The sequence below is a fragment of the Dendropsophus ebraccatus genome, chromosome 3 (genome assembly GCF_027789765.1).
Source record: "Dendropsophus ebraccatus isolate aDenEbr1 chromosome 3, aDenEbr1.pat, whole genome shotgun sequence".
NCBI classification, from domain to species: Eukaryota; Metazoa; Chordata; class Amphibia; order Anura; family Hylidae; genus Dendropsophus; species Dendropsophus ebraccatus.
The window spans coordinates 109,769,390-109,794,637 of NC_091456.1; the positions used below are offsets into that span (position 1 = coordinate 109,769,390).

The window sequence follows — 25,248 nt, forward strand, 5'->3', positions numbered from 1 at the left end:
CTCCAACTCCAGCCAAAACTAGCTCTGACTCCACGACTCCGACTCCACAGCCCTGCTTACACAAATATTTTGGCACCGCAAGGCCTCTGTGACATGGTATATTGACTAAAAGAAAACCTGAAATAAGAAAAGGCCCCCAAATTAACCAGGTCTCTGCGGGATTTCTAGAAACATTGGAATCGGGGGAATAAATAGTGAGTGGTATTTCTCAGTTAGTATTTGCTGTGTGAGAGTAAAAAATTAAATCAAATAGAATATCTGCCCCCCAAAAATTAACATTTAAAATTTCCCCTCCAACTTGCTTAAATTTCTGCAAAACACCTAAAGGGTTAATAAACTTATGAAATGTTACTTTGAATCAGTGATGTCACAATACCAGAATTTTGAGTTCGATACCAATACCAACTTTTTTTTTTTTTTTTTTTTTTCATTGCTCGATACCAATTCGATACTTAATAAATTTTATTTAAAGAAAAAACACAAGAATAGAGATGCGCCCGTACGGACCATATTACTTTAAAAATAGTTTCCATTATTTAAAATAAATGTTCTTAAAAAAATTGCCCTATTCTCACTCCTAACACTTTTTTATCTTTTGGCCTGCATGGCTGAGGGGTGATCTGTAGTTTTATTTAGTAGCATGTTTTTATGTGGTACTAAATTTGGTGGTTTCTCCGCTTGCACCATTTACCCTGCGTGATCAGGAAGGTGATAATTAGAGATGAGCGAACCTCGAGCATGCTCGAGTCGATCCGGACCCGAACTTTCGGCATTTGATTAGCAGTGGCTGCTGAACTTGGATAAAGCCCTAAGGCTATGTGGAAATCATGGATATAGTCATTGGCTGTATCCATGTTTTCTAGACAACCTTAGAGCTTTATCCAAGTTCAGCAGCCACCGCTATTCAAATGCCAAACGATCGGGTTTGGATCGACTCGAACCCAAACCCAGTTCGCTCATCTCTACTCATCATCCTTCCTAAATCGATCGCCGTTTGAAACTACCACTGCCCGTGGTCCCTGTCAGCTCTGGTTTCTGCGTCTTCAGTTCTTCTTTACTTCCTGTTTCCCCTGTAATAAATGGGAGAGAAAAGGCTACTGGTGCGTGTGCACTGGCAGCCTTTTCATTGACTGGAACCCGGTTCGCTCATTTCTAGTGATAATCTTATAATATGCACAATAACACTTCAGCTATCAGGGCGATGATGGGGACTGTAGTCATGTAACACACACTTCAGCTATCAGGGATGATGAGGGTTGTAGTTGCACTTTTCCAGCTGAATTCGGGCGGCAGAGTAATGTGCAGGCTACAGCCCCTGTCCCCCTTCCCTTCACGGTGGCAGCTAAGCCGACCTTTTGCTCACCCCCCACATTGCTGATGCCGGCCCGGGAGTGTCCTGAGGGCCCCCACCTCACAGCCATCCACCTCCTGTGAGATCTCCTCCTCGCCTCCCCCACCTCCAGCCTTCTCCTCTCCCGGACCATGCAGCTCTCTTTCCTTTCCTGCCGCCGACGCTGCTCTGTAATGCTGTACTGACCCAGGACCCCGCGTACCCCTCGGCCCTTGTCAGATTCTCACCGGGCCCAGCTCTGTCTCATGCCTGGTGCCTGTGGAGGGGGGAAGCTCGTGCCGCTTCTCATCTTATTCCATAAGACCTCAGCACTATCGCAGCTGCCAAGCCCCGCAGTGACACATACGTGTCCCCGGGTCGGCGGTGTCCCCCGTGGTGATGAGAAGCAGGAGTGTCTGGCGGCAGCTGCATGGTACGTGGAAGATCGGGGTCCCAGGTCTGTGTTCGCAGGGGTGGCACAGAGAGAACATGACAGGCGCTCAGGTAGCCGCCTGTTATGTTCTCTGCACTATACTCTGTTAAACTACGCTATTTTGTAGTTTAACAAAGTATCGATACCAGGAAATCCTGGTACTGAACCGTTTTTTTGCCCCTAAAATAGATAGTAGTATAGATTTTTCGGTGCATCGTGCATCCCTACTTTGAATACTTTGAGGGGTGCAGTTTTTACAGTGGAGGGATTTATGAGGATAACTAGTATACAGGCAAAATTTCAAAGCCCTCTAACATCCTAACAAGTAAAAGGACGTTCACCATCTCATAATAACTGCGATAGTTAAAAGCATCGCAGAGTTATCACTACATAAAGAGAGACTGGTCAGATTTGAAAAATAGGCCCGGGCATTAAGGCCAAAAAAGGCAAGGGGTTAAAAAAAACAACTCCAAAATAAACAGGATACATATCATTTGTAAGTATAACAAGTTGTTGTTGATTGTTCCTTTTGTGCTGACAGGGAAGTTATCATTAATTATTCCCAAATCTTTTGCTGTAATGCAAATGACTGGAAGCTTCAAGGATCAGTGGGAGTACTGCTTTACAAAACTATATTTACACGATTGAATTTGAAAAGTTCTTTAGCGGTCTATCTATTTTTCCAAGACAAATCATCGCACTTCATTCGCTAAACTATAGCTATAGGTACGTTCACACTGAGTAACACAGGCCAGGCAGAATTTCGCAGCGGAGCTATTGGCCGCAGAATCCTGCCTGCCTCGGTGTGTCAGTAGGATGGCTTGCGCTCTTCTGCTGAAAGAATTGTCCAAGGTGGTGCGCGAGCAATCCCATTGACACACTGAGGCAAGCAGGATTCCCAGGTGGAGCTCCGCCTGTTTTACTCTGTGAAATTCTGTTCCTGCACCAGAACAACACATATTACAGCCCTTCACTAGATTTAAATTTTTCAGATGCAGGTGTCCAATATGTATCTTATTTATTGATTTGAAGAAAATAGTGTACAGGTAGTAGAAGTGTGTGGGTATACCCTGTAGTGTGGAAACCAGAGAAGCAACATTTTACTGGACTACATACAATCACTGAGACAGAAGGCATGTGTTAGTGTTCATGTCTGTGAAGAATTTTCTTTAAACCAACTCCTTTTCTGCACTCTATTATTCTTAAGGAGTTTTCTTAATGAAGCGGAGTTGAATAACACACAAAAGCCTAAGACTGCAGGTGAGGCGATCCAGAGACACCAGAGGGAGTAGCGGTCAATGATTATTTCCATTCAGAAAGCCATTAATAGTCAGCCTGCCATGCGTTTCAGCACTAAACCATGATGCTGGGAATATATTAGCTGTCACCCAGGTGAAATATAGTTTGCCCAGAGGAAGCCATTATAGCCAACAAGTGTGATGGGCGGAGGTGATTTACGAGATGTCGGGCTGATCTGGCCAGCCAGCGAGGACAGACGTCATTTGTAGAGTAAGACTGCAGGATATGGGGGAAATGATGCATATTTTGGGACAGGTGAAGTGAGCGGTGTTAAATCTCTGTGTTAGACGCAGGTGGAATAACAAAGGCTGACGTTTGGGATCCCTGTGCTGGGAGCTCATTACATGTGCCAGAATCCATGGGATTGTGTGTATGACACAGCATCTGGGTGCTGAAAGCTTCAGTTTACCTTGACAGCCACATTTATTACATGTGAAAATGGCATCCCATTACAGGCTCTAGGTATATTAAGTATCAACTAAATGTTTCATATTGGAATACTTAGGAGGGCATTGTGCATTGCTGGTTTTACTCGATTTTCACAGATAACCCCAAGGCTGTATGCCTGAGAAGATTCCAACAGTGAAGTTATCTGGCACTCCAATAGGGTTCTTTAAAATATGTAAACTTCATTCCATAGCAAAAAAGTATAAGGCCTTATTCACATGTTCAGTAATATTTTCTAGTCCTGAAACAACCCGCTAAAAATTACGGATTGGACATCCGTATTTCCGTAAATCTGTTTTTACTACTGACTGCTTAAAACAAGTTAATAAAGTTGAGTGGGTTTAAAAAAAAATAGCACCAGTTTGCCCAACCCCTAAAATAGGTCACATGATCGCTTGTCAGCCTGTGGTTGCTTAGAAACAGAACCTTGTGACCTATGAGTCATCCGTATATTTTTTACAGGAATACAGAAATACGGATGCCAAACATGTTGCAATCCGTAAACAATTGATTTACAATGAGAGGATCCGTAAAAAAATCTGGGTCGGCATTGATTTTCATCTGTTTCATCTACCGATAGTGTAAATAGCCCAATGGACATCACTGTGCACTAACTCGGATACAGTAATACGGAAATACGGGGAAAAGATGTTCCAGGTAAAACCCCCTCAAAGGACAAGGGGGCACTGCCTCCGCCTGGAGAAAAAAAGGTTCAATCTCCGGAAGCGACAAGCCTTCTTTACAATGAGAACTGTGAATCTGTGGAACAGTCTACCACAGGATCTGGTCACAGCAAAAACAGTAGAGGGCTTCAAAACAGGCCTAGACGACAAGTTCTTAGACCAAAATAATATAAATGTATATGTATGGAACCTATCACCCCTCCCCCTTCCCTGTATCCATCCCCTCCTTGGTTGAACTTTATGGACATGTGTCTTTTTTCAACCGTATTAACTATATGTAACTATGTAAATTACGGCACGTGGGAGTAAGGCCTAAAGAGCTCCTCTCGGGAGTCCTGTGCACCTATGTGTTTAAGGGCCCTTTTACACAGAAAGATTATCTGACAGATTATCTGCCAAAGATTTGAAGCCAAAGCCAGGACTGGATTTGAAAAGAGGAGAAATCTCAGGCTTTCCTTTATGATCTGTTCCCTGTTTATAGTCTTTTTCTGGTTTTGGCTTCAAATCTTTGGCAGATAATTTGTCAGATAATCTTTCTGTGTAAATGGGCCCTTACACTCCAGCGCTTAACTATGTTATGACAGACAAATGTAGGTGAGCAACCAATCATAAGAAACATGCCAGGTGTGGTATACTGTCACATTATTAGAATCACTTGCTTCATAAAATCACATGATACAAATATTGTCAAATGCATACAAATTTGAATATAAAATGCACATCCTAGTTACTTACAATTATTAACATTATTTCATGATTTGTACCAAATGTTATAAATGAATATTTCCTCCCTTGTGCCATATGTGTAAAAAGGTTAATCTACAACCCGTGAAAAAACAGGAGAAATGACTATTGTGGTAGACCTAATTGATGCAAAAAAGCGACTTTATTAGTATCAGCATAAAGTGCAGTGAAGTGATGATATATATATATATAATTAGCCCAGAGCTGTGCGGCCTGTGGCTGTTAGAGAGGATGATGGCAGGGGGACACTGAGGGACACTGCCCTGGAGGGACACTGAAGCATCCATCTATTATCCTCTCCAGCAGCCACAGCCCACACAGCTCTCGGAGTCGGGTCGTGACATCACCATTTTATCCAGGAAGTGAAGCCTTGATGCAGTAGTAAGTGCAGGAAAAAAAAGCACCTTATAAGCATTTCCCGTAATAAGTGTGTATTGGCGATTTGTATAACTTTTGGAGGGCAATACAATACTTTAATGAAATTTTTCACTGGACTTCTCCTTTTAAAGCGACTCTATACCCACAGCCTGCTCCCCCAAACAGCTTGTACCTTCTCATAGCTGCTTTTAATCCAAGATCTGTCCTGGGGTCCGTGCAGCAGGTGATGCAGTTATTGTCCTAAAAAATCAACTTTAAAACTTTCAGCTCCGTGCCCAATGGGCGGGGCCTAGACTGTGTATGCGTTAGGCTGGCACACCCTCTCTGTTCCTCCTCCCCACCCTCTTCATCATCAGGAATGATCCAGGCAGATTGTCTTCTATTCCCCAGTCAACCTGCCACATGGGCTGAATCGTTAAGGCACCTGTGCAATGTTCAGACAGGAGAAAATGTTTCAGTGGCATTCCTAATGATGAAGAGGGTGGGGAGGAGGGATGGAGGGGTGGTGCAAAGTTAGGGCACAGATATTCTAAGCCACGCCCGTTGGGCAAATTTAAAAGTTATTTTTAGGACAATAACTGCATCACCTGCCGCACGGACCCCAGGACAGATCTTTGATTAAATGCAGCTATCTGAAGGTACAAGTGGTTTGGGGGGGGGGGGGGGGGGGGTCAGATTGTGGGTACAGAGTCACTTTAATATAAATCCAGAAAGTCATAGTTGTATATTGAGAATGTTCCAATTTAGATTTATATGCTATTTAGAATGGATAAGGCTGGGTATTATTTCATGTGTATATCAAAAGGCACATCCTCTGCTACATCACCATACACAAACAGCTCTGCTACATATACACAGACACACCCACCCATGCTACATACACAGACACACCTTTGTGGCATCACGTTTTGCAAACAGCTCTGCTACAGACAGACATACACACAATTTTTATTCAGATTGGATTATTTATAGGGAGCCCTTCTTACAGTCATGTGACTAATTACATGACTGACATCACTCAAGGTTCTGCAGGTCCTTTAGCTCTGTTGTTGGTAAGTTTCCTATGAGGCTCTAAATGTTGGAATCTGCATGTAATTCACCAGATTCCTCTCCAGCCAGTCACTGATCTCACAGATCCATGTCTGGCAGGAGAAGGGAGATGACTGTGCAGCTTTCAGTAGCTGTACAGATCACTTAGCAGTCGAGCACAGCGCTAAATTAGTGCTTTGCCTGACCATTAGTGAAGTAGTTAAGGTGGTCTGACCCGTCGGGCCTCCCCTGTCTCCTCCACTGTTTAATAAATGAAAAATATTGCACATCAAATGAGCGACTCCGTAGGATTGCAGACCTGGTATACTGCAAACTTGTCTTGTGCAAGCTTTTTTTTTTTTTTTTATTTAACTGTATTTTTATTGAATAAAATTTTTGCAAATTTTTAGAAGAGACACAACAAAGGAATACAAAACATATATGGAATAATATACAAAACAATAGGACAATAGGGTATCAGTAGTAAAAAACATATCAGGCACGGGTACAAGGTAACAGTGGTAACAATTAGCTCTAACATGATCATAATGGCACCACGTATTGCTACAGAGAAAGGTAGCATATAAGAGCAATGCAACAGCTGTCAGCAGAAGAGAAATTACTGTTACTCACGGCTCAGGTAGGGGGTTGTATCCTTACTGTAGCCCAATAAAGAAACCCTTTGACACACATACAACACAGAGAGACTGACACAAGACTCAATACAAAGGAGGTGGAGAAAGGGAGGGGAGGTGGGGAAAGGGAAGGGAGGGGGGGTGGGGGAGACGGAGAAGCTAGGGTCTGCTGTCAGAAGAGGAGGTCATGTCAAAGGCATCCCACGGAGACCATGTGGATTCAAATTTATCAATGGCATTATTAAGGGAAGCAGTAAGCTTTTCTAGGGAGCGCAACTCCCGAATTCTGGTAAGCAAACATGGTCGGGAAGGAGGGGACGTCTGTTTCCATGCACGAGCAATCAAGGACTTGGCCGCCGTTAGGACAGTGAGTAATAACTTTGCCTGCCGTTTCCGGATGGTCTTCGGGAACAAATTCAACAGACAAAGTCCTGGGTCCCTATCAATGGTGGTGCCCAAGACTGTCGAGGCCACCCCACAAACCTCCACCCAAAATGGACGTATAAGAGGGCAGTCCCAAAATATATGGAGGAGCGACCCCACACCACCTGAACACCTCCAACAGAGTGGAGGGATGGTATTATTTAGCTTATGGAGGAGTTCCGGTGTATGGTACCATAGCATTAACAGCTTATAGTGGGATTCCTTATATGTAGTGCAGATAGAGGATTTTGCCGCCCTCTCCCATATCACAGCCCAACATTCTGGCGGGAGCTGTCTGCCCAATGCTGCTTCCCACTTATCCATGTAGCGATGTCTAGCCTGGGAGCCATCAGAGGGTGAATTAAGAATTCGATAAATATCTGATATCAAACCAGATGTAGAAGTGCCTCCTCTCACTAATTGTTCGAAAGCAGATGGTTTCGAGACTATGAGGGATCCCAGGCGAGACAGCATAAAATGGCGGATCTGTAAATAGGTATAATGCTCTGAGGACGGCAGTTCAAATCTGTCCGCAATCCTAGGAAAGGGGAGAAGGGTGCGTGTAAGCGGGTCTACAATGTCAGCGAACTGGAACAGCTTTTTCGAACCCCATAGCCTGACTGTGTGGGACTGTAAACCAGGCTGGAAATCGGGATAAAGAAGGAAAGAATTTAGGGGGGACGTCTTGGAGTAGAGTTTGAATCTAGAGGAACAGGTGGACCAAATGTGCAAAGTGAAGTTAATGGGGCCAAGTAGGTTTAAATGAGAAGAGGAGGGCGGAGAGGGGTGCCAAAGAAAGGAGTTAGGATGAAAGGGCGCTAGCCATATTTTTTCAATCTCGGCCCACTTCTTATAGGCCAGGTACTTAGACCATGCAGTAATTTGTCGTAAGTGAGTAGCGTAATAGTAATGCAGGACATTTGGAACCGCAAGACCTCCTTGAGTTTTACTACTCATCATAACCGAAGCTGGGATACGATGTCGCTTTGTCGCCCAAATGAATTTAAAAATGTCCCGTTGTAATGCTTTTATCTCGGATAGGGGTATTCGCACTGGAAGGGTTTCAAAGAAGTAAAGCAACTTTGGGAGAATCGTCATCTTGACCGAGGCTACTCTACCCATGAGGGAGATGAAATGAGAGTTCCATTTGGACAAAAGGGCCCTGAGGTCTTTAAAAAGAGTAGGGTAGTTGGCTGCGTATAGAGAAGAGTACGTAGGTGTAAGATGAATTCCTAGATATTTAATAGAGGACTCAGACCATTTAAACCGGAAAACCGATCGAAGATGTGTTATTGTGGATTTGGGGAGGTTAAGTGGCATGATTTCGGACTTAGAGGTATTTACTTTATAACCAGAGAGTACCCCAAACCGGGAGAGTAAGGCTCTAAGCGCCGGCAGGGTCGTATGTGGGGACGACAGGGTGAGAAGGACATCATCCGCGAAGAGCATGATTTTGGACTCTCTGCCTCGGACCGATACACCACGGATGTCTGGGCAGTTCCGGATGGCCGCTGCCAGGGGTTCGATACAAAGGACGAACAAAAGAGGGGAAAGCGGGCAGCCCTGGCGGGTGCCATTCCGAATTGGAAAGGTCCCAGACATCATATGTGGGAATTTGATGGCAGCCGTAGGTCGTGTGTACAAGGCCTCAATCGCAGCCAGAAAGGGTCCCCGAAAACCACAGCAACGGAGGGTCTCGAACATGAATGGCCACCCCAGGCGGTCAAATGCTTTCTCAGCATCTAAACTAAGTATCAGGGCTCTCTCTGACTGCTGATTGACTGCATCAATGATGTCAATGGCATGTCGGGTGTTGTCCCCCCCCTGCCGTCCAGGCACAAAACCTACCTGGTCAGCATTGATAAGCGAGGGTAACCAATAACCTAGGCGGGTGGCAAGTAATTTGGTAAAGATTTTAAAATCTGAATTCAAAAGGGAAATAGGCCTGTAGTTGGCACATTCTAAAGGGTCCTTTCCAGGCTTGGGGATAAGTGTAATGTACGAGTGGGACAGTGTTGTGGGAATAGCAGAACCTTGCATAAAGGAGTTAAAGAGTGAGAGAAGCCGGGGGGATAGCTCAGAGGAAAAGGTTTTGTAGTAAAGGTAAGTAAATCCGTCTGGCCCAGGTGCTCGCCCCGACGGAAGAGATTTCAGTATTTCCGAGAGCTCCTCTTCTGTAATAGGTGCATTTAAAGTCCCCAAGGCATCTGCAGATAAGGTCGGCAGGTTGCAGTCAGACAGGAACTCTACAATGCGTTGAGATCGAGCAACTGGGTCAGAGGGTAGGGTAGAGGGTAAAGAATAAAGATCAGTGTAGTATTGTAGAAAGAGAGAGGAAATATCAGCAGGGTTATAGTGGAGTCGCCCACCGGAATCCCTAAGGACCTGAGGAGACTGAGCTAACGCCCTATCATTTAGCATTTTCGCCAGTAGCGTGTGGGCTTTATTGCCCTTCTCATAGAATCGCTGTTTAGAGTAAACAAGTAGCTTTTCAACTTTGGAGAGTGACAGTTCCTTCAGGCGGGCTCTCGCCGCTACAAGTTTCCTCAGTGTCCGAAGGGAGGGGGACTGGGCAAGGGAGCGTTCTAGGGTCTGAATGTCACGTTTAGCATTGCACATTGCCAACTGGGAGTCTTTCTTCTGTCGTGAACTAAGAGCTATGCAATGTCCCCTAATGACAGCCTTATGGGCTTCCCATAGAGTCGATTCAGAGGTGACTGTTCCACTATTTTCTAGAAAATATGTGGCAAGGCATGACTTGATCGAATCACGGGAAAGCGGATATTTTAGTAAGCTCTCATTCAAGCGCCAATGACACTGGCGGGTGGGAGATTTCAAACTTTTAAGGCATATCAACACCGGACCGTGATCCGACCAAGAAATCGGGTCGATAGAAGCACTTTCGAGGAGGCGCACAGTAGGGACATTGCCAAAGAAGTAGTCAATTCTAGAGTGTACGCGGTGGGGGTGTGAATAAAACGTGTACTCCCTCTCCGTAGGGTGGTCAATACGCCAGAGATCAAATAGATGGTGTCTGCGGATAAGCTTACGGAATTCAGCTGACAGTCTTGCCTGATCAGCAGGTACTGGACGACTCAAAATTGAATGTCTATCTAACTTCTCAGAAAAGGACAAGTTGAAATCGCCTCCCAGCACTCTGGGGGCTGGCGGGTATCTTGCGAGTTTATTGAGCACCCTACGGAGGAAGGGGATTTGGTATTTATTGGGGGCGTAAACATTACAAAATATAAGGGGTTTCCCATGCAATTGACCTTCCACTATAACAAAGCGACCTCCCGGGTCTGAGAAGGAGGAGGAGATTTGGATGGGAAATGAGCGGGAGAAGAGAATCGCTACACCTGCTCGCTTAGAGCCACTAGATGCAGCTATGACTGTGGGGAAGGTATGCTTAGCAAAAGCAAATGTAGCATCCCTATCAAAGTGGGTTTCCTGGAGGAACGCTACGTCAGCCTTTGCTTGTTGTATTTCCCTCAGAGCTAATCTACGCTTTATGTTAGAGTTAAGGCCTTTCACATTCAGTGTCACACACTTAGCCATAGGGATAGTATGCTGTCACGGCCAAGCAAATGTGGTAGCTTACCCATCCAGAGGGTGTCCTACGGCTAGCAAGTCCTGTCTGTGTCATGACCTGTAGTGCAATTTCTTCGGCAGGAACCCTAGAGAGGGAGGGAAGGAGACAAAAGGGGGGGGGATGGTCGACAAGGACAACATAAACACAAGACAAACAAAACATGAACCCCATAGGGTTCAAAGCACTCGGCTCAGGTCCTGGGTATATGGCACCAGGAAGTGGGGAAGAACAGAAAAGGTAGCGGAAACTCAGTGTAGAACATAAGAGAAAACACAACCAATAGGTTGAACAACAGGATCCCCTTAAGGGGGGGGAAGGAATCACCAACAAAAGATACGTGGTGATAAACAACATCAGGTATGGAACTCAGGCCATCCAGCTATGGAGGGACTCTATAACTCTAAAATAAGCCAGGTGAAAGTAACAAAGCTTCTCGGCAACAGTGTGACAGGACCAGCAGGGGACCACAGATAGCACGCCAGGTCCTTGCAGGGGACTCAGGGAGCATTAGACAATTCTGCCCCTGGGTCAGGTCCAGAATTTCCAGAGCGGGGACGTCTCCTCTTCTGACGTGTAGACTGCCATACTGGTGGAGGAGGTGGGGGTGGAGGTGCAACAGTCCAGTCCGAGATCTTAGGAACCGGAATGTCAAGTAGATCACAAAACTTCTGGAGGTCTGCTAGGTTACGTAGGACAGCGGATCTGCCATCCCTACGAGCAGATAGGGCAAAGGGAAAGTTCCACCGGTATGAAGCGTCATAATCCCGTAGGGTGGTCAGGAGAGGGCGGAGAAGGCGGCGCTTCTGCAAGGTTATCCATGACAGATCGGGGTAAAGTTGTAGTGACGCACCATCAAAGTCTAATTCGCGGAGAGAACGTGCCTTCGCCATAATTGCATCTTTGACGGTATAGTCGTGTAGGCAACAGATGACATCTCTCGGTGACCCATTGGTAGGCTTAGGCCGAAGAGCCCTGTGAGCCCTATCAAATTTAATTTTGTGACTGGGTGGTTCACCTAATATGGTGTTGAATAGGCCTTCCAAAGTGTCCATCAGGTCTGTATCCTGAGTCGCCTCAGGGAGACCCCGTATGCGGATGTTGTTGCGCCTGCCCCTATTATCCAGATCCTCAATATGGCGCTGCATATCATCAAGAGCAAGAGCCTGGGTGGAAACAGTGGAGCATAGGGCACCGATGTAGTCCCTGGTGGAGTCATGGTCATTTTCAAGAGTATCCACTCTCAGGGATATATGCTGTAAATCTTTCCGGACCTCTGCAATTTCCACTCTACAGGCCTCCTTCACCTCAGAAATCAGGGACTGAAAGTCCTGTTTAGTAGGTAGCTGAGAAAGGATATCACGCATCTCTCCTTGGGACCTAGATCCCACCCCAGAAGTCTCGGAGTCAGAGTCAGTGTGAGGCCAGTCAGCTTCTCTTTGTGAGGCAGAGCGAGTATTAAGCTCAGATGACTTAGATGCCAATGTCTGTCCTCCCCTCTTCCCCTTGTCCCCTTTCTGAGATTTAGTGGTGGCAGCCATCATGTACTGTGATATACGCCGCTGGCCCTTTAAAACGGAAGGATCTCTAGGCAGTGACCCAGGTATGGTGGGGGGATGGAGGGGTATATGAGGGCTGAGGGCCTTATAGATCTCCAATGTGCCGGAGTGAGTACCTGCGGTAGTAGGGGGAGACCCAGGAGGGACACCGGTGGAGCCGTGGCGTAGTAGAGGCATGCGGTGTAGGCCGCAAGATGGCGGCGCCTCACTTCTTCTCCCGGTCTCACTTGCGGCCCTGTGCAAGCTGGGGTGGTGACTGCTGCACCGCTCTGTTCCCCGGAGGCTACGGACACGGGACAAGCTGCGGGTCCGGCCCGATGCACCTCTCGGACCGCCAGGGGTAAGGAGATCTCGCCGCCACGCGTCACAAGGCCTGGGGCGCAGCACCACTGCCGAGCGCGCGGTGTCCGGGGGGGCCGCTAGAAAGTCGGGGTCCGTCTCCGGGGGCTTACAGGATGGTCCGGGGGTCTCCCTGATCCCCCTCTCCATACATGGGGGTAAATCGCCAGTAACGGCCTATGTTCTGGCTGCAGATGTAGCTGGATGGCCGGGAGCTCTTCTCCTAAGCTGCTGCTCTCATCGGCGGTTCGCCACGCCCCCCTGTGCAAGCTTTTTAACAATGTGTGTGTGTGTGTGTGTGTGTATGTATATATGTGTGTGTATGTGTATATATATATATATATATATATATATATATATATATATATATATATATATATATATATATATATATAACAAAATCGCAATTGAAGACAGCGTCTCTTAGAGTATCAAAAAGTTTCTTCTTTTATTTTATTTAGCCATATGCGTACAAAACGTTTCGGCCCTTCAAAAAAACATACTGAGCCTTTCTCTTGAGAAAGGCTCAGTATGTTTTTTTGAAGGGCCGAAACGTTTTGTACGCATATGGCTAAATAAAATAAAAGAAGAAACTTTTTGATACTCTAAGAGACGCTGTCTTCAATTGCGATTTTGTTGTGGATGAAGTACTGGGAACGAGCCAACCTGGTGGAGGACTGTGCGTCTGTATGGGAATACCGCCGCTTTCACTTGGGAGAAACTATATATATATAATATATATATATATATATATATATATATATATAGTATGTGTGTGTATATATATATATATATAATATATATAATATATCTCTATATCAGGTAAATTCATTGATGACTATTCTGCTGTTGTCTGCCTGCCTTGAAATGACTAATGTTATTTACACAGGTGGCACAGGGCTTTAGTGTACTGTGAATGGGTGTCCTCCTCCATCATGAGTTATGAAGATCAGATTAACAATTCTATCTTATACATGGTCCCCTAGGTTTTGCATTAAGCTACCAGAAGTCTGGCATTCATTTACAGTCTTTATACAATTTCAGTGTTGATTTGGTGTGAGCTAAGCTAGAAACTTGATCCTAACTCGGGGAATTTCCTTGAGATGTGAAGCCTCACATAATGCATGAATATTCCACTACAGGCAGGTGTATGGTATGTTGTGTCCTCTACTGGCTATTATGAGTATAACATTTTCTTTTTATTGTAGGACATATTTTCATTTGAAATTATAGGAACATGTTAGCATAAAAGATTGACATTTTTTAGGAATGACAGTTGTGGGAGTCTGTATGAACCTGATGCATGCATGCATTTATGCGAATTCATAAGTTCTCTATACGCTGCCATGTAAATGTAAACAAATATAAAGCAGCCCTCATCTTCGCTGCTTTTGCCCCAGAGATCAGACCATTGAAATACTTTGCCACTTTTTAAAGCATACTGGACATCTGTCGTATACAGTTTGGAGACGTTGCTCAATTTATTCTATTTCGATTATAGGTAATGGGCTTCTGAAAAAAAAAGTATTGACTCCAGGCAAGGGTCCTGAAAGCAGACCAAGGAAAGGACAAGATGTCACTGTGCGTCTAAAGACCTCACTAGAAGATGGCAATGTTGTAGAAGACAATGATTCGCTCACTTTCACTTTGGGAGAAGGTGATGTAGTCCAGGTAATCTAGTTTGTACATTAATAAAGAGTATGAAAGTTGTGATGACTGTCAACAAGGCTTGGATTTTGCTCACTGGAATCATGGCTGACCATTTTACTTAATGTATTAACAATTGTACATGATTGTACAACTTACTGATGAAAATGTAAAAAGGCAGCCTAACATAAGAACTACTTAGTGGATTGTGGTAGCACTTACCTCTTAATCAATTCCTTTGGCATGTCTACCAGTCAGCAGTGCTTTATCAGTGGTCAAGCTGAGAACACGTGGATGCAGTTTTACTGCACTTCATATTAGTATTTACGGTGACAAACCTTGAGTCAGTCCGTTCCATTTTTATGATTGCCATCCTGCTTTATGTATTACTAGACTGTAGTACAGTTTACCACAACACTTGAGACAAATCAATAGCTCTTTTCACTGTATATTAGTGGTACAGTCAGCTTGGTAGTGCACTTTTGTGCTCCTCTACACTTGGATTACATCCTGGATCCGATTCTGACTAAATACCTGGAAATGTTGTACCCCTAGTACCTAAGGGGTTATTTTCACAAAGCCCAAGGAGCAATCCAGTGAGCAGCTTTTCACTTAAGTTTTCTATCCATCTCCCTGAGGTATTACACCCACTTCCCAAAAAGTTATTATTTTTTTGTTAACTTATAAGTTATACATAACCCAAATTTACGGCAGTAATTACATCTGCCAAACACAAGCCCTTCTAAAGAAAAAAAAGTTATGACACAGCACCCAATGGCAGGTTCATTTTATTTTTGCTTTTTACCCTATAACAGCACCCTTGCAGAGTGTTCATCCTCTTTCCACAAGACTGGAAATAGCTGTAAGGTATTTTTGCATAAAAAAGGCAAGACCACCACAAATCTCAGTTCTGTTTCCTGTCTTGTAGCATGGGAAGGGTGTGCAGTTGCTTCACCCTACATGAAGAAATCGCCAGGAGTACAGGGCTGTGGGTGCCCGGTCCCTTCTTACTACTCACCAGGGCTTTCGGGTCACCAAGTCGGCATAAGACTCCAAAGCGGGAGCTGCCTTTCGGTCTGGGCTCTTCTGGTTCCCCACCGCTGAGCCTAAATCTCCATCCCTCTGGTCCGAAAACAGCTTCCTGGCATATATTGTGGCAGGTTCCCAAGTGGTTTGGGGATTCAGCATGGTACAGTGTGTCTGTGGGTGGCTTTGGGCGTGGAGGTCTGGTGGTGTACTTCCGGTGCGTTGGGGCCTGAAGTTTGCTGGAGGTCCGATGATTTTAGGGCCAGAATGGACTACAGCTGCAGGCTGTGTTCTGCAGATGCCATCGGATGTTTGTGAAGGGAAGGATTGTTTCCCCTAAAGATTTGCTTGAAGCTAAATAAAAGGGGACAAAGGACACTCGTATATTGGTCACTGCTGACTGCCTTTTGATGAACCCCACTTGCAAAGGACCTACCAGATCTTCCATGCATGTGCTGAGCCTTTCCGCTACCAATTTGAAAAGGATTTTAAGGTCCTAATCTATTAAAGGTATCTGTTGGTATGAATTGGGATCCAGGGGGTCCTTGCCCAGCTTCAATAGTAATTTTATATGGAAATAAGGAAAAAAATGGGGATATTGGGTACCTCTCTAGGCCTTGTGATCGTGCTCCTTTTATGCAAAAATTGACAGCTGCCACTCTTGGAATTGGAGGATGATGTAGTCCTTATGGCCTAAAATAAATGAATCCTAAAAGGGTTAAAGAAAAACCAGTCCACTCTCCAGACAAAATCAATAGATGTACGGGCACCGTAAGATGATAAAATCTGGAGTGCTAGCCTACATGGTGATATCCTGATTGTACCAAATTGGTATTGTAAGTGTTTTAAATGGGCATTTGCCAATAAATACTGTAATGTTAAAGGGATACTCAAAAGGAAAAAATAGCATTAGTCTTACCAGTAAGAACGTTTCTCTGATACCTTCACAACGGCAACACAGGAATTAACTCATGCCCTAGGGACAGGAAAAGCACACCACGAGAGGTTAAAAGCCACTCCCCTTCCTACAACCACAGTGCATTATAACCACATCTGGCACCACGTGAGTATTATAAATACTTTATAGGGAGGGATGTTGGTGCCGTTGTGAAGGTATCAGAGGAATGGTCTTACCGGTAAGACTAATACTATTTTCTCTCCTCACCTTCACGACGGCACCATGGGAGAATTACCAGCTATTTACCTTAGGGTGGAACTACAGCTTGAAGAACCTTTATACCAAAGGCGAGGTCCTCGTTCCACTGGAGCTGCAGAAGAGCATGTTGCTGCTCGGCATATTTGATCTATCGAGGCGCTGGCTCTCTCTGCCCATGTGGTGGATATATCCCTGGTTGAGTGAGCCCTAATCTGGGTAGGAGAGGGTAAATTCTGTAATATGTAAGTCTCCTCAATTGTGTTTCTGATCCATCGGGCCAGTACACTCTTTGGAACTTTTTTCCCTTTATTTTTCCCTTGGAATTGGATAAATAACGCTTGATCTTTCCTCCAGGGACCACAGACTTCTAGGTATTTTAGGACTGTCCATCTGACGTCAAGAGTATTATATTTCTGTTTCAGATTATTAGTAGGAAAAGAGCAGAAAGAAGGTAGTACAATATCCTGCGACTGATGGAAGGAGGAGACCACTTTCGGTAAAAAATTTGGATCTGTTTTAAGGGTTATTCTGTCCTGTTGGATAAGACAGTATGGCTCTCTTATGGTTAAAGCCTGGATCTCTCCAACCCTTCTGGCTAACACAATGGCTACTAAGAATGCTGCCTTGTAGGAAAGAAATCTGATATCCGCCTCCGAGATAGGTTCAAAGGGTGAGCATGTCAGCCCCTCCAAGACTATATTTAAATCCCAGGAGGATGGACGTTTTTGATTGGAAGCTTTAGTCTAGTAGCACTCTTGAAAATTTTTTTTAATCCATCTATGATTTGCAATGTTCTGATCATAGATTGCTGACAGAGCTGCCACCTGCACCTTGAGAGTAGCGGGTCTGAGACCCTTGTTGAGTCCTGCTTGAGGAAAGTCCAAGATAATTGACATATTGGGTTCTCCTGGAAATATAGGTGGAGTAGAACACCATGCAAAAAAACACCTTCCAGACTTTTACGTAGATCTTATTGGTAACTGGTTTTCTGCTCCTTTGAATTGTGGATATCACTTTTTCTGAAAGGCCTCTGCTCCTGAGCATTGTCCTTTCAGGATCCAGGCCAACATCTTCAAGGTTGTATGATCTGGATGATGTAGAGGGCCCTGCTTGAGGAGATCTGAATCCATGGGGAGATTTGTTTTTCTAACACTGGACTTCTCAGCAGTCCGAACCAACTTTTCCTTGGCCAATATGGAACCAGAAGAATTACTCTCGTCCCCTCTGAGAGTATCTTCTGAAGTGTCCTGGGTATTGGGGGTATTGAAGAAAATATGTAGGCCAGATCGTAGTCCCAGGGTTGAGCCAAGGCATCCACTCCTAATGGGCCATCTCTTGGATCCAGGGAAAAGAAGAGATGGGCTTTCTTGTTCCATCTGGTTGCAAAAAGATCTATCTGTGGAAGACCCCACTGACTGGTTATCATCCTGAAGATCTCGTCTTTCAGACACCATTCCCCTGGGAGTATTGCGTGTCTGCTGAGGTATTCTGCCTGAAGGTTTTCTAACCATTTGAGATGCATAGCCATCAGGGATAGAATGTTCTGTTCCGCCCACGTGAATATGTTCTGTGAGATTTCTCGCAGAGAATTCCGTTTCGCGCTGCCCTGGTGTCTTAGATGGGCTACCGTTGTGATATTGTCCGAAAGGATATGGAGATGACTTCTGCCCAGGGTTTTCTCTGCTTGTTGTAGAGCCATCCAAACTGCCGTCAATTCCTTGTAGTTGGAAGACTTTTTTTTTTTTAACATCTCTGGGCCCCAGTGGCCTTGCAGGAGTACTGTTCCTAGCTGAGCTCCCCAGCCTTTCTGACTTGCGTCCGTTATGATCCTTTTAGGTGAAAGATTCCAACATACGCCCTTCCTCAGATAGTCCTCGTCGAGCCACCACTTCAGGGATTGCCTGAAAGATAAAATAAATCGTTTATCCAAACCTGATTTATGAGGGTTCCAGGTTGAGAGGGTTTGGGATTGCAGAATTCTGAAGTGAGCCTGACTCCAAGGAACTGCTGGTATACAGGCCGTCATGGATTCAAGGATGGACATTGCCTCTCGAATACGACAGCTTTTCTTTTCCAGAAAGAGACCTATCTTTTCTACCAAGGCAGTTCTTTTGTCTGTGGGAAGAAAAAGACATGTGTTAGGAAGAAGGTATTCCTGGGAATACTGTTAGATTCTATCTGGAGTCAAGTCCGACTTCTGACTGTTGATTAGCCAACCCAGGGATTGAAGTAGATTTGCCGATACTTCCAAGTCTTTTAATAATCTGTCTGGGAAATCTGCAATTAAAAGAAGTTCATCCAGATAACCTACTGATTTCCTGTAAATGTAGGAAAAAAACTACTTCTCCCATAAGACAGGTAAAAATGCAAGGAGCAGAGGAGATCCCATAGGGAAGAGCCCGAAATTGGAAATGCTTGATTTTACCGTCCAGGCTGACCGTGAATCTCAGGTACTTCTGTGATAATGGATGTATAGGGACATGGTAGTGTGCATCGGTCAAGTCTATTAATGCAATCACTGCATCTTTATGAATTAGATGAGTTGTTGACTTCACAGAATCCATTTTGAATCTCCTGTATCTGACAAATTTGTTTACAGGTTTCAGGTTTTTTATAAGTCTAAATGACCCATTTTGTTTCTTTACCAAGAATAGGTTCGAATAATGTCCTCTCCCAAGTAAGTCCAATCCCAGTGAAGGAACAACTTCAGCTGAAATCAGCTTCTTTACACTGCTCGAAAGTTCTGACTAAAGAAGCCGAGATGATTAGCGGGAGATTCGGAATTTTCTGGGGGGGGGGGGGGGGGGGGGAGATAGAGTTTACCCAATCTTGTATCTTTCTCTGATTGTGTCTAGGATCCAAGAGTTTTGTGTAATCTCCCAGGGTTCTAGATATTTGGATAACCTCCCCCTGACCGGAACTACGTCAGGACTTGGAAGGTCTTGGGGTTGTAAAAAATATTCTTACTATTCTACTTATCGGAAGACTTTTCAAGTATTTTTTCAAGGGCTCCACCAAAGACATGTTTCCCTTCGAAGAGAATTTTACATAGTTTGGACTTTGAGATATTTTCCCCGGTTCAATCCTTGAGCCATAGGGTTCTGCGAGCCGAGTTGGTTAGAGCTCTATCTTTAGCAGCCTCTTACTGATTCAACCGATGCATCTGCCAGGAAGGCTGTTGCATCCCTAAGTACTGAAAGGGAGTTGATAATCTTTTCCCTTGGTGACTTATTTTTAAGGTGGTCCTCCAACTGATCTATCCACTTGTGCATAGCGCGGGCCACGCATGTGGCGGCTATGTTGTTTGTAAGAGAAAAAGATACAGTCTCCCATGATTTCTTTAGTAGACTTTCAGCCTTCCGATCCATGGGATATTTTAGCTGAGATGAGTCTTCAAAGGGAAGGGTTGTTTTCTTTGTTACCTTAGCCTTACCTTAGTTTTCTGACCTCTTCTTTTTTTTTAGTGTCATTCTCATCTGAACTTATTATCATAGACTCAGAGATCTGATCGGATTCGTATTCTGAATCAGGGGACATAACCTACACCTTTTTGGCTCTGGATGATTTTGAGGACACATATGAGGTTACAGAAGCTGGAGGATTAGGAGGAGATTTAACCGGATTGATGATGGGAGCTGTGGTTACTGGCACTACCACCGGTGTTGGTAATAGAGGAGGTGCTTCAGGAATAGGAGAGGTACTAGGACGCTCAGCTGTGGCTACTACAGGTGGGATTTCAGGGTTAACAGTTGGCTGTGTGGCCTTAATTGCATCCCTCATCATCTGTCTGATCTCAGATAAGAAAGATTATCTATCCTCCTTCACAAATTTATTGATACAGCCAGGGCAGATATTCTTTTTGCATGATGAAGAGAGCGGCGCTGAGCAGTTTCCACATTTCCTAGTAGGAGGAGGTGGAGGAGGCTTAGCTTTCTCTTTTTGGGGGGCTTCTTTACCCTAAAATAGAAAAACAAGACTGAGCAAATGGCTGAATCAGTTGTTTGTGCAGGAGTATATACTGATGCAGGGAGGATATATAGTGATCCCTGAATACATATCTCCCCAGTGTAGCTGACAACTGATATGGCAGGTACATTTACCACCGGAGGCTGCTGGGAAGGTTTCTCTGCAGCAGAGGAGACCGTGGCGGATTCCATGGTGGTGTGTCAGCATCAGACCTCAGAGGACGCCGACCAGCTGTCCTCCGACCTTTTTAAAGTTGCCGCCGGCATCCGGCTGGAAACCCGGAAGTACCGCCCTTCTGGTGAGTGCCGTCAGCACGTAGAACGTCGCTGACAAGGCCCCAGACATCCGGATTTCCGGAACACCGGCGATATCGGTAGTAGGCCGCAACCTCGATACTAGGCCGCGGCCTAGTAGTCCGGAACTCGGGACACGCACCGCACCAGGGAGCAGAGTAGACCGGACCCTGCGCAAGCAAGGCGGGAATTTCGGCCCATCTCCCAACCCCAGGATCACAGGGATCCACCAGCTGCTGCCTGGAAAGAAGGAGGCCGACAGACCCCGATCGATCCTGCTGAAGGGTAAGTGAATCTTCTGGTAGGGGGGATCTTTTTATCTTCACTTCGGATCCCCCACCTCTCGTGCCTGCCCTACAGGGACAGGAAAAGCACTGGTGGTTGTAAGAAGGGGAGGGGCTTTTAACCTCTTGTGTTGTGCTTTTACTGTCCCTAGGGCATAAGTTAACTCCTGTGGTGCCATCAAGAAGGTGAGGAGAAAAAAATTGTTTTCAGATTAACTGGTCAGAAAGTTAAACAGATTTGTTAATTACTTTTATTTAAAAATCTCTGGTCCAATGTTCCACTACTTATCAGCTGCTATATGCCCTGCAGGAAGTGATGTATTTTTTCCAGTCTGACAGTGCTCTCTGCTGCCACCTTTTGTCCATGTCAAGAACTGTCCAGAGCAGGAGCAAATCCCATAGATAACCTCTCCTGCTCTGGACAGTTCCTGACATAGACAGAGTACAGTCTCCTGAATACAATTAAGTATAGTATTTTAAAGCATGACAACCATAATACAATAATATAAACAACAATAATAAAAAATGTATATTGTAAACTTTTATTTCACATCTACGGTTTTAGATTTTGAAGATTATAATGACCGGTACGCTATAAGTGATTGTTAAGCAAACAAGTGGTGATTTTTCTCTTTTAACCCCTTAAGGACAGAGCCTGAAATGGCCTTAAAGAGAACCAATAATGGGCGAAAAATAAATTTTTTAGCTAATATGTATAATGTGATTTTTTTTTTTTAATATTTGTAAATATAATTAATTTTATTCCGTTTTTTTTACTGTACACACTGTCATTTCCTGTCTCGAGCCGGCTCTTTTCAAAAGAGCCGGCGCGAGACAGGAAGCTCCCAACATGCAGAGCAGCAGCAAGGCCGGGAGGGGGGGGGGGCCATCTTGATTTCGTCATTTGCGTTCTATCGGTGAAACGCAAGGAACGTAATCAAGATGTCGGCGCCCGGCTCGAGCAAGAGGATCAGGTAAAGTATAAGATACAGGCTGCAAAGGCAGTCTGTATCCTCATAAAAAGACAAAATTAAGATACAGACTGCCTTTACAGTCTGTATCTTATACTTTACCTGATCCTCTTGTCCGCTGCAGCAAGGCCGGCGCCGCCATCTTGTTTACGTCACTTGCGTTCCATCGGTGGAACTGCAAAGGCGGTGGACTGCAAAGGCAGTCTGTATCTTCATAGATAGACTTAGGGAGAGCTGCACATTGAGAATAGGGATAGTAAGTTTTAGGTGATAGGTTCTCTTTAAGGACTGGGCCAATTGTCACTTTTGCGTTTTCGTCTTTTCCTCCTCGCCTTCTAAGACTTTTTATGGGGGGAGGGGCTTTGGGGCATTTTGTAAAACATTTATTGATTTATTTTTTTTACACTTTTATAGTTCCCTTAGGGAACTATTACTTACATACATTGGATTGTATACACTGATCCCTGCTATGCAATAGCATAGCAGGAATCCGTGTTACCTGTGATCCGAGGACTGCACGGAGGAAGGTAAAGAGACCTCCGGCAGTCAGGAAATGCTATCGGGACACGCTGCGGGGGTCCCGATCGCTAAGTGACCGGAGATGCTCCGGTCACTTATGCTTAAACGCTGCGGTCGCAGCGCTTAAGGGGTTAATGGCGGGCGGCCATTGAGGGTGAGGGCCTGGCTGCAGATAGCAGCCGATCCTCACCCGCTATGGGGCGGGCTCAGCCCGGGACCGCACAAGGGCGTACATTTACGTCCTCCTGCCTTAAGGCCCAGGCAGCGGGGACGTAAATGTACGCCCGCGGTCCTTAAGGGGTTAAGCTATAGACGTTTACACAAAAATATGTCTCTATTAATGGTCATTAATACGATTGTTTTAATATCGTTATACAGTGCTGAACAATGGGTGTTTACACAGACTAGCAAACAATTAAGGGTACAAACCCACTTGACGTATTTGCTGCGTGAATCAGTCTTAAAAATAAGCAGGCAAAACGCAGGTTGGCTTTATACGATTGTTCTGCGTTAAAATACGCAATTGCGTATTTTTGAAGCATGAAGCTTGTTGTTAGCAAAGCATCAGTTGTTAACAACCTGTGCGAAAAACGCATGTAGCTTCATGCTTCAAAAATACGCAATTGCGTATTTTAACACAGAACAATTGTATAAAGCCAACCTGCGTTTTGCCTGCTTATTTTTAAGACTGATTCACGCAGCAAATACGTCAAGTGGGTTTGTACCCTAACAGTGATTTTGAGGTCAGCTCCAAAGATGTGATCAATTACATTTGTTTGATCGTTGCCATGTTTACACCAGATTATTGCTTAAATTTGAACGATCACAAGACACTTGGCCCATGTAAAAGGGCCTTAACAGAGCTTGGGAATTTTTTCTTGAAATTCTTTATGGTGCCATTCTTTGTCCACATGATGAGTCCTAATGTATGTATAGGGATTTAAGTGACCAGGCAACTCTTTTCTATGTGTCTGACTGTCTAGGCCCTGGACCTGTGCGTGCAGCTTATGGAGATTGAGGAAACTGTACTTATCAAAGCAGATTCTAAATATTGCTGTTGGAAGGAAGGCAGGTAGGCATTCAGTTACTTAGAAGAGTTGGTTAAAAGAAATGTCTTAATTTTTTTCCCTTCCCTTCGCAAGAACCGTCACGAGCACCTAAATTTACAGGTAAACATGACACAAATAATTGTTTCCTGAATTGTGATTTTGGATATATGCTTTCACCTCTGAATGGAAGTTTACTTACAATGTTATCTATCATATATGTATGCTTAAAGGGGTTGTCCGGCGATAAAAAATTATTCACAGAATAACACACATTACAAAGTTATACAACTTTGTAATGTATGTTATGTCTGTGAATGGCCCCCTTCCCCGTGTTTCCCCCCACCCACGCTAGACCCGGAAGTGTGGTGCATTATACTCACCGCATCTCGTGTCGTCCACGGTCTCCGATCGTTAGCAGTGACGTCTTCTTCGGGAGGCCGGCGGATCTTCCCGAGTGCCGGCCACCCTCTGCAGCGTCATCCGAAGCTCAGCCGCGATTGGCTGAGCATAACTGTGCTCAGCCAATCGCGGCTGAGCTGCTGATGACGTACGCAAGCGAGATACCTATAGGAAGTACAGATAATGACGCAAAAAATTACACCTCCATATAGCACCATAGACCAAAAAATAAAAGTGGTAGAAGGCTGGTAATGGAACAATTTTAAACACAATAACTTTGTGTATAACTTTGTAATGTGTGTTGTTCTGTGAATAATTCTTTACCGCCACACTACCCTTTTAAATAAAGTATACATACAAAAACACTGTCGACCCCGTCCTCCTCTCCCGGGCGCCATGTTGGGTCGATGTCATCACAGTAGGGGACGGTCCTGGTCTCCTTCCTCTTCGCCATCTTCCACAGCAGTGAATGGGATCTATATCTATATTGATCTACAGTATATAAGAATTCAGTGCAGTGCTCAAAAAAGTCCCTCAGGGGCGCTACAAATCACTTTTAAAAAATAAAAAATAACAAATTTTAATTAACAAAAAATCCCCTCCTATAAGTTAAATCATCCCCTTTAACATTTTTTTTAAATAAAAATAAACATATTTGCTATTGACACGTGCGGAATCGCCTGAAACTATTAAATTATTGCAATCCTGATATTGCGTGGTAAACAGCGTTGGGACAAAAAAAATGCCCAAGGGCTAAATTGCCTTTGGTCACATCAAATTTGGAAAAATTGTAATAAAAGTAATCAAAAAGTTGCACGTACGCAAGCGAGATACCTATAGGAAGTACAGATAATGACGCAAAAAATTACACCTCCATATAGCACCATAGACCAAAAAATAAAAGTGGTAGAAGGCTGGTAATGGAACAATTTTAAACACATTTCATTTTTTAGAAAGTTAATTTTTTAAAAGCCTTAAAATAAGCCTTATATGTTTTATATAAAAATTGCCTATCGCTGTAATTGTACTGACTTGAGGAACATAGATAAT

At 44.5% G+C, this 25,248-nt stretch overlaps 1 protein-coding gene across 3 annotated transcripts in view; it reads left to right on the plus strand.

Annotated features, from left to right (window-relative positions):
* FKBP8 (FKBP prolyl isomerase 8) overlaps nt 1-25,248 on the plus strand; it is a 102,354-nt gene that overhangs the window by 42,843 nt on the left and 34,263 nt on the right. For all 3 annotated transcript variants that reach the window (XM_069962484.1, XM_069962482.1, XM_069962483.1), the window contains exons 3-4: nt 14,390-14,559; nt 23,734-23,822. In XM_069962484.1, the coding sequence (XP_069818585.1) occupies nt 14,390-14,559; nt 23,734-23,822 (259 nt within the window). The remainder of the gene's footprint in view (nt 1-14,389; nt 14,560-23,733; nt 23,823-25,248) is intronic.